General features: G+C 38.2%; 2 protein-coding genes across 4 annotated transcripts in view; one reads left to right on the top strand and one right to left on the bottom strand.

Moving 5' to 3' along the window:
- The window catches only part of hexd (hexosaminidase d), a 19,895-nt gene extending 15,186 nt beyond the window's left edge, over positions 1 to 4,709 (top strand). The window contains exons 10-12 of the mRNA XM_079658026.1: positions 1,619 to 1,726; positions 2,350 to 2,439; positions 3,697 to 4,709. Coding sequence (XP_079514152.1) covers positions 1,619 to 1,726; positions 2,350 to 2,439; positions 3,697 to 3,868 — 370 coding nt within the window. The 3' untranslated portion in view covers positions 3,869 to 4,709. The remainder of the gene's footprint in view (positions 1 to 1,618; positions 1,727 to 2,349; positions 2,440 to 3,696) is intronic.
- Positions 1 to 10,225, bottom strand: part of cybc1 (cytochrome b-245 chaperone 1) — a 16,114-nt gene that overhangs the window by 2,990 nt on the left and 2,899 nt on the right. For 2 of the 3 annotated variants that reach the window (XM_079658029.1, XM_079658028.1), the window contains 5 exons: positions 9,414 to 9,501; positions 8,453 to 8,494; positions 8,202 to 8,372; positions 7,501 to 7,645; positions 4,646 to 6,795 (listed from right to left, as the gene is read on the bottom strand). In XM_079658029.1, the coding sequence (XP_079514155.1) occupies positions 6,633 to 6,795; positions 7,501 to 7,645; positions 8,202 to 8,372; positions 8,453 to 8,494; positions 9,414 to 9,501 (609 nt within the window). In that variant the 3' untranslated portion in view covers positions 4,646 to 6,632. Of the gene's footprint in view, positions 1 to 4,645; positions 6,796 to 7,500; positions 7,646 to 8,201; positions 8,373 to 8,452; positions 8,495 to 9,413; positions 9,502 to 10,225 lie in introns of those variants that run through there. The other variant, XM_079658030.1, reaches the window with a different exon arrangement.

The following is a 10,225-nucleotide window of genomic DNA, read 5'->3' as shown; positions in this document are numbered from 1 at the left end:
CTGCTTGCTACAAAAGGAAAACTTGCGCGGCTCTCATGTCAGGGCTGCTTGAGTGAGTGACATGCAGGCTCTGAGTCTGCATGCACAGCAAACAACTATTCCAGATGCCTTTGCCGGTGTTACTCCATATGAGAAAGGTTCAAACGGCATTAAGGAGCTGGTGTATAGCTGTTCTTCACTTTATTTTGATAATGTTGTTTAAAAGATGTCCACTGCTTTGCTGCTATTTGCACAAAAAAGGTTTTAATTGTGGAATAAAAAGTGAAATGACCTATTTGGTCACGTATGTTAATTCCCTAATGTGAGAATGAAGCTTCCTATAGTTTCATGTAATACGTTTCATCTCTTGGATCCCTTCTAGACCCCACTCTTCTTCATTCACAGATGAACCCCCTTATTTGAGGGTAAGCAACCTGCATTATCCTGACATGTTAGATCATGACTTAAGGTATGATGAGTCAACCAGTTAAGATCCAGACGGCCGTGACTAAAATCCTTCATCCGGTTAAATATAGTTAAAAAAAACGCAATATATATCGCAGGAGAAAAGAATATCACAATGTCAGTTTTTTTCAATATCGTGCAGCCCTAACGTAATAACGTGTGTTGTTTATTGCTCTCTTTTTTCCTTTCTCCTCTATCTACTTGTCCTTCATCCTTTCTTTATAACTAATGCTGTTGATATATTGTGATTTTAAAAAGGTGTCTGTTATCATCTGGACAACAGCTGGGAATTAGCAATGTTGGCTAAAGCTCCCCATTTACTGTTCTTTGTGACAGTTGATCAATGGGGACTGTCCACGACACTAGGGATGTCCCGATCACCTTTTTTTGCTCCCGATCCGATTCCGATCATTTGATTTTGACAATTTGCCGATACCGATTTTTCCCGATCCGATCTTTATGCAATGCATTAAGAGAAAAAAAAGCATTGAAGTTGTCCCTTGAGGTTATTTTTTTATTTAAATTGGATATTCTATCCAACATGGATATAGCTTCTTTCTTTCACAGCAGCATTGGATCAGTTCAGTTGTGCAGAATTGGATCAAAACAAAATAAAGCTTTCAGTACTCGTTAGCTTACTGCTACAATTAGACACTGCGCCCACTCTGTTGCCAGATTTGAGAGAAATAAGCAGGTCTATGAAAACAAGCCCCAAAGAACACATACATGATGTTGTGTAATTTGAAACTAAAACTAAGGCCTCAGGATGACTTTAAGACTTGAACATGGTCATTTTTGTTTTGTAACATTGAATACAACATTTAAAAAAAAGTATTTAAAAAAAAAAAAAAAAAAGATTTCCTCCCGATTCCATTCTTTTGAAAATCACGTGATCGGCTCCGATCCCCGATCACGTGATCGGATCGGGACATCTCTACACGACACTATAAAGAAACACATTAAACTAAAAAACATTGTTTTATGGACTACACTGAGTGGTGCAGGGATTTGTTTGTAGGCTAACCCAAAAACACGTTCAGAAAACCATTGACTTCAAGACGAGGGACCAGGAATTGCTGAAATGCTGACTCATTTCCTGGTTTCAGGACTTCCTGCACCACTCTCTCGTAGGTATCTTTAGGTTTTGATAGTATTTTGTCCCATGTGTCTTCAGGAGCTCTGCCGACGACTCTCTGTTCCCAGGACGGAGGCTGGCGGAGTTAACCGTGGAGCTCAATGCGCTGCTGAACTCGGACGACATACGATTCTTTGAGAACAACATGTGAGTTATGGGCAGACTTCCCATTTTAACGAAGCCCAGATAGTCCGAAAAATATCCCATTGCAGCTACCAACGCAAAAAACAGACGCCTATTATTCCCAAGGCCATCGATACCACTCTAGTGCCTTTTATATAGATGTGAAAATACAGAAAAATGGAAATTAGTAAGTCTTTGAATTTTGCCCAAAGATGTTTTTTGTTCTTATCAAACTGATTTATGTTCAAGTATTAATTCTCCTGATAAATGTGTCTAAATTCAGATATTTGATGCTATGAAAAGGAACTTCCTGATTGACAATTTTGATTCTCTCGAAAGTGAAGGTATCTCGAGCTAACGTATTTCACGCTAATGTATATTGCGCTAACATATTCAAACTATTTTGACTTCACATCTGTAGAGTAGAAGAAGTAAGCCACGTGACACACCTTTCTACATGTATTAATCCATGTTAAAGGCATGAGAGTGGTAAATCTTCTCAGAGAATAAACTAATCTCCAAACTGTTCCTCTACCCTTTGCAGTAAATGAACTAAAAGGGTTATTCTTTAGCTACTTGTGTTTGATTACAGCCTGTGCTCCTGTGCTCCTGTGCTCCTGTGCTCCTGTGCTCCTGTGCTCCTGCAGGTACGTCAGAGGATGGTTCAGCCCGTTCCACAGACAGAGGAAGATGGTCACCTCCCTCATCACCCGGCAGATCCACAGCCAAGCATCAACGTGACCATCTTTTATTTCATTACACAGCTTTGCCTTTCATTCATTTCAACATATTCTGAGTTAGAAATACCTCATTTTGAGTTATTTTGATACAATGAACACTTGTAGTTTCATGTCTTGTTTCATAAGAATAGACAATATTTGTTTATTAAATCAAATCAGGTTTTATTTATATACCACATTTTAAAACGATTTTTGGTCGAGCCAAAGTGCTGTACATGCAAATAACAAATAACACATTACTACAATCGCAAAACAGAAGACAATAAATTACAACAGCAAATCAAGTTTAGTGTAATTATGGGAGAATTACTATTCGTGTGGTACGACTGCCATATTAGGCCCATATTGAGCATATTAAAACCCAAACTCATGAACAACAACGTCCTTACTTAAAATAAATAAGCACTCATTTGAGGGTTATTGAGGAAAAACTCTTAGCTAATGGCCTAGTACTTGTAGAATAAGGCATTAATAAGTGTTTTATAATGACCAATAAAGAGCCAGTATACTGCTAATATGCATGTTAAAGTTGACCTATCATGCTATATCTGAATAATATAGTGTAGGACCATACCTATATAAGGCATATTTATACTTTTTATTTTTCTAAATACCAAACAGATCATGCATTTTAGCCATTCCTCATTTTGCTCAATTGAACCGTCTTAGCATCATGGGCTGATTCTGTGAGAACAGCACCATCTACAGGCCTGGCTTATGTACTACAGCGTCTCCAGCGCTTTCGAACGGCAATGTCCGTGGTTGTCTCCTCCTGATTGGTGGAGTTGGCCCAATAGCCGTAGCGCCACTTCTGTGACATCATAGAAGTGTTCAAATCTGGATCAGTCTGTATCAGATCCGTTGAGCCCCTTTTTTAGAGATTTGGGTATGGAGGAAAATAGAGAGGGTTGTGTTTTCTGACACTTGGTGAGTTACCTGGAACACCGGGGACACATATTCATGTAGAAAAGACGTACAAAAGTGCATTTTGCATTATAGGTCACCTTTAAGTAACAACTGGTGAACATGTGTGGAGGCGTTTTAATCCGTGTCTACCTGGGGTTTTGTGGTTGTGTTGTTGTGGTGTTGTTGTGTGTTTTTGTGGGTTGTTGTGGGTTGTGGGTGTCAAACTAATTTAGCGGAGATCGTTGTTGAATCAGATGAGCTTTATTCATTCGTCCAGCCAGATAGAAACAGGAGGACACATTTCCTCGCCTTAATATAACGTGTTACTGAAATCCCTTCTGCTTTCAGGTATTTGGTTACGATCCAGGAGAAGGTGGAGGCTTTGAAAGAGGAGATGGTTCGTCTTTACCCAGATTCAACAGCCGAGGAGTGGATCGAGGAGCACGTCAGCCCCGTGGTGGCTCCTCTGCAGAGGATCATGGAGGATTTCTCTGCCTGTGTGACCGAAACGCAGCCTTAGAATGTTTTACCAGCTCAATCTCAGACTGGTTTTTGATGCATTTCAATGTTGATCTGTTGTTTTTTTGCGACCAGCACTTTAAGTGGTAAAACACATCTGTTTTAGTTCTACCAAATGGTGTAATTGTGAGTGTCGTAACGGCAAAAACAACCTGATTGCTTTTCATTTACCTCTAAGCCTACTGGCTACAAATGTGGTGACTTATTAAGACAATTAGGGGTAAAAGCAAGAAATTAGGGTTGACGAAGTTACAGTATAATAACTGTAATAAATCATTTGTTGCATCAACGCAGTTATGTTTCCCAAAGTCAGATTGAAACTAACTAGCATTTCAAGATTCAAATGGTTCATTTCCACTTGTAAATCTGCATTATATTGCATAACAAGCATATTGTTCACTGCCATGTTAATAGAAATATTAAATACTTGAAAAATCCCACTTTAGGGTAATTTTTTACCTGAAAATAATGTGTTTGCGATTTTGACAGTCCTAATTTCAATATATGATATCACATTTCATATTGAACGCTTGCATTGAGCCTTAATTGTCCCATGGCATGAAGAATTGCATTGTAAAAGCCACTCTTATAGTGAGTGAAGTCTCCTTTTCTGACGTTGTGCAGTGTACATTTGCTTCATACTTAAGGGTTAAGTATAAAAGAAATGTCTAGTGCCATCTAAAATGAACAGGAGTGAATGTAAGAGCAACCTGATGAATGTAAATTGCACAAACTGTTAAGGAAATAATACAAAAATGGGACTTTGGGTTTAGTTATAAAAATCATTTTATGTAATTCCTTCCAAAATAAACAAAGACTAATAAATCAACAAACAATCACAATTCTCATTTTCTTTTTAAGAGAACAAAAGACACTGGCATTAATCTAAAGTAACGGTAAAGTCTGGCGAAAAAAGTTCAAAATGTAACAATTTAACTTCGACATTAAGAAGTTATTCGTTGAATTTGACAAAAAGCGTATTAAGATCAGACATCATTTTACACACAATACAGAAAAAAAGGGTATAGTTTGCCTGAGATTCAGTCTTTGGTTCACAAAGTATTAAAAAAAGAACAGAAAAACTACCATAAGTCAAAGCATTTCACATACATTTAACACTGAATCGAGCCATGAAAATCACTCATGCTTGATTACAGTTTGCTATAAGTTCATCTCAACATGCTAAAGGTGATTATTACCTGGGTGGTCCCACAACACTCTGAGAAAAAGCACTTTCCTTTTCATTTACACCCATAAACACTCATTAGAGTTCAGTAGGAAGGCAAAGTTAATCTGGAGTGTATTCCCAAACAGTAATTAAATCAAAAAGCGAAGGCATCTTCATTTACTGAGAAAGAACGTTTTTACATAATTCGTAAAATTGTTGACACCACTATGGATGACAAAACATTTAAAAAAGGGTCTAATATGTAACATTTCCGGATTATATTTCTTAAACAAGACCTATGTTATTTATTTGAGATGTGTATATTCAGGGAAATGTGTAATTTCTCCTGTTAAGGCGTCACATTAGCATGAGTCAGCGTTATCTACTAGGAGCTGTCATAAATTGACTTTCTATCCAGTTTTAAGCCACATTTTTAGCATACACTATGTAGATGGGTTTTAACTCTATATTTTAACCAGGTTAGATATATTTTAGTAAACAGACACCTGGACCTTAAATTACCAAAGAAACAAGCTGAGCAAACGTTAGCCCTTAGGATTTAGCATGAGTCAGCGTTTTCCAGAAGCTGTCATATATTGACTTTTTATACAATTTAAAGCCACATTTTAGCATACACTTTTAGTTTAGTATATTCAGTAGGATGCTTTTTAACTCTTTAACCAGATGAAAGACTTTAGTAATCGGACATCTGAACCTTAAATTACCAAAGAAACAAGCTGAGCTAACGTTAGCCTTAAGCTAGCATCCAAATAGCATTGGAGAAACAGTGGTTTTTAAAAGTAAAACTGCTTTATTCAGTGTATTTATCGGTTTTAATGAATGAATGTTTGTTTCAAAGAAGAGGACACCTCTGTAGATAATTCTGCTGCAGGTCAAATGTTCCTTTTAATGTGTGTAATCTGTGTTTGGATGCTATTGCTACCATCCAAACAGTGTTGGAGAAACACTGATTTTAACGTGAAACTGATTTATTTAGTGTATGAAGGGGTTTTACTCTATGTGTTTTTTTTGGAGAGGAGAAGACCTCAGTGGATTGTTCGGCTTCAATTAAAATCGTCCTTAATACTTTATTGATCAAACATCTGGATTTTAAATGATCAGACAAACAAGCAGAGCAGACATTAGCAGTTAGCTTGTAGCCCATATGTCCAGCGTCTACCAGGGAAACAGTGATTTTTAACGAGAAACTTGATTTATTCAGGGGTTTTCATCAGTTTTAAACAAGAAGAGTGCTTTTTTTTGTAAGGAGACCTCTGTGGACAATTTGGCTTCTGTTAAAAAACCTCCTGAACGATGAAAAACGAAATAATCCTAACCAGGAGAATCTGATTGCAACGATGAACTTCCATGATCAGCTATGACACCATAAAAAAAAAATGACATAGTGTACTTCAGTTTGATAATGCTGCCGTCCCAGTCACATGAAAAATGACATTTAAATATTTGTACTCCTCCTAAAGCTGCCGTTATCCCACCCGACGTATCCAAAAAAAAAAAACCTGGAAGAGGCTAGATGTTTCACGCTCATGCTAACAGTATCAGTAAACCTGGACCCTCTGTGATGCGTTCAGAGGCATCAGAGTTTTTCTGCTTCTTCCTCTGAATCACTGCTGTTATCCACAGAATCCTCCTCTTCCTCCTCTCCTGCATACTGAGCCTTCTCCTCTTTCTCCCTGCGCTGCTGCAGCTCCTCCAGGCCCAGGAAACGTTTCAACAAAGCAGCCAACGCCTCCACGTCACTGAGAGAAACAGGACAACACGGATGTTATGCAATTTGTTGTGCTGTGTTATTTAGAAAGAGCCTTTTCTTCTGAAGTTATTTGGATTTAATCATAACTCTTTAATCAGACAATAAGAAGACTTTGAATCCAAGTTTTACTAAATTAATTGAGTTCATAATGATGTCTTTAAATACATTTATGACTGTTCACAATCTTTTTCTGTGAGAGCTGTGAGAGAGAACCAGAATAATAAAATCGTGAGCTTTTCAGAGGCTGCAACGCTGAAAAATATGTGTTTTGTATCAATGTGTTTGTTAAGAGAGACCCATTTGTGTGAATATCTTTTTATCTGGTATTTGATCAAGCTGCATTACACCTTATTTTCTATTTTCTACAGAGCCTGTCTCTGATTGGCTGAAACACCAAACAGATCATTGCAGCATTACCCATAATCCCCTCTGTTTCAGCCCTGTTTCCAAAGTGCTGATTCTCTGTCTGTTACTTTAGATGATGATAAGGAGCCCCTCCCGACGCCCGTCTGAGAGAGATTTGGTTACAAAGAACTCAATGGTGCTCTAGAGGAGATTCAGGTGATAAGGGGGGGGGGGGGGGGGGAGTTACCTTGGCTAATGGTTACAAAAGCCAAAACACCGTTATGACATCATTTTCAGACAGGTTTTTATAAAAATGGATCAGGACAAAAAGAGAGAGAATCTTTTTTACCTGCGCCCCCCCAGCATGGCGCTCTGGGTGAGGGGGTAGGAGAACCCCGCAGCCAGCCTCAGAATCAGCAGGTATCCCTTCCCCAGATATCTGACCTTCTCCTCCTGAACGCAGACGTCACACAGCTGGGTCAGATCCAGCACAACTGAGAGGGAGAGAGAGAGAGAGAGAGAGAGAGAGAGAGAGAGAGAGAATAGATGAATAGATAGATAGATAGATAGATGGATGGATGGATGGATGGATAGATAGATAGAGAGATAGATAGAGAGATAGAGGGATAGATAGATAGATAGAGAGATAGAGAGATAGAGGGATAGATAGATAGATAGATAGATAGATAGAGAGATAGATAGATAGATAGATAGATAGATAGATAGATAGATATAGATAGATAGATAGAGAGAGAGAGAGAGAGATAGAGAGTGAGAGAGAGAGAGAGAGAGATAGAGAGTGAGAGAGAGAGAGAGAGAGAGATAGATAGATAGATAGATAGATGGATGGATGGATAGATAGATAGATAGATAGATAGATAGATAGATAGATAGAGAGATAGATAGATAGATAGATAGATAGATAGATAGATAGATAGATAGATAGATAGAGAGATAGATAGATAGATAGATAGATAGATAGATAGATAGATAGATAGATAGAGAGATAGAGAGATAGATAGACAGATAGATAGCTCCAGTGTTACTGACTTTTCTCGTGGCCTTTCCTCCACAGCGTCAGCACTAAAGCGTACAGACTGAAGGTCTTGAGCTCGATCAGGTTTTTGGTTTTGTCGAACACGGCCTCCTCCCACTCCTCCATGTTCTGCATGGCCACAAAGAGGCAGCCCGTCACGTAGAAGAGCTTCCACAGCATGCTGTCTGTGGGGTTCCAAACACAGAGACTATAATGGAGCTGCAGAAAGTTACACTACATACAAAGGTGATTTAGTTTGATGTACCTGAGCTGTAGTATGCAGCCGCCAACCCAACAGAGGCTATACCTGAGAAACAAAGAGACATATTATTCATTTGATTTCATATAACAACTCAGCCCTTCAATCTGGCTTCCAATGTGTGATTGCTGTTGTATCGATTGATTTTAATTTGAGCACCTGTAAAATATTATTTCATATATTAAAAGTACAGTCCATTGCTGTGCAGGCAGTGAAGGCAGGACATGACCATGCTACTTAAATCCCTTTTTTACACCAAATAGAAACATGAGATAATCAATATCATAAAGTCATACAAACGTATATTTAAAAAACAAACAAGCACACAAATTCAAAAACATCAATTAGAATATTTTTCACACTATTTATTTACTGGCCATCCATTTTCATGCTGTTTTTTTAAATGGACAATGGGGAGATTTGATTGTGAAGTGGGTTTGATTCCACTCCTCTCTGCTAATGTAGAAAACGGTGCTACTACGTACTTTACGAGATGAATTAGCGAGAGTAACAGATGTTTGAATTAGCAGTATATGTATCAGTTAAATATATGTTTTTAAGTCACTACAGAGGGTCATAAACAAATTCTAAGTAATAAAATGTACAAAGAAGCGTGGTAAAGTCATACCTAACCGGGTCTAACTATTGGATTATAAATGAAAACAGAATATTACTTTAATGTCAGTCGACGTAGCGTTGCAGTTTTATTAGTTCTGGATGTTTATTTATGTTGTATTGCACAGATTGTGTGAACAAGAGCTGAATCCAGATCAGATGCACGCTGAAGGCTCTGAGCAGCTTTTCTCTCACTGATCCTGCTGCTACGTTACATTTCTCATGTGTTGTGTCTTGATATGTGTCTGTTGATGTTACACATGGAGCTGCTGTGATGCAAGGAGCATTTCAGACTTGATCTGACCATTAAAGTATTATCCCATCGTATCGTAGCATTTGCACACACACTTACCAACGAGCAGGGACCAGGAGCGCAGGCCTGGAGATCTCTTCAGGTGGAGCAGCGTGGCGCTGTGCCTTTCTACCATCATGTAACCCATCTGAACTCAGACAAACATATATATACACTTTACATGTAGTTAAAGCATATTTCACATGATATTAATACCAGTTAAAGGTCACATGTCATGCTGTTCTGGTTATCACCCGTCCCCTTGTGTGTTATGAAGGTTTTTCTGCATGTAAACGGTTTTCGCTGTGTCTCGCAGACGGCCACTGGGCTCACAGGGGGGGGGAAAGGAGCTCCAACAAGCCGTGTAGGACAGAGAGTGAATACACATACTATACAGAGATGCTGTATGAGAAACCAATGTGAGTTTGGAACATTGAACAATGTAAATCTGTTCTAGCTCAACAATGGAATTATGATCAGTAGAAATGGCCGTGACATGGGACCTTTAAAACAAAGCACTGAAATATACCCTGGAGTTGAAATACAGAAAGTTCTTTATCCTGTCTTCGGTTACCATGATAGTTAAGGTTAAGCCCTGATTTAGTCAAATATGAGACAAAATATTAATTATTAATTCATTACTCCTATCTTAATTCAACAAAGGGAACATGTATATCACAACCATCCTTACTATCCATAATCTGACATGAAGTCTCCTTACTTCAACCGTTAAAATGTCCCAACGTTCACTAAAACCTTAAATAGATAATTGTTAATGTTTCTTTAAGAGGTTTTTGTGTCTTATGTGGATTTCTCTGCAGATGTTAATCATTGAGAGTTGATCCAGCTAGTCTGTTAATCAAATATGTCCA

The sequence above is a fragment of the Notothenia rossii genome (assembly GCF_949606895.1).
Source record: "Notothenia rossii genome assembly, chromosome: 11".
NCBI lineage: Eukaryota > Metazoa > Chordata > Actinopteri > Perciformes > Nototheniidae > Notothenia > Notothenia rossii.
The sequence above is the reverse complement of the archived record's forward strand: the minus strand, read 5'-3'. Positions and strand labels throughout refer to the sequence as shown.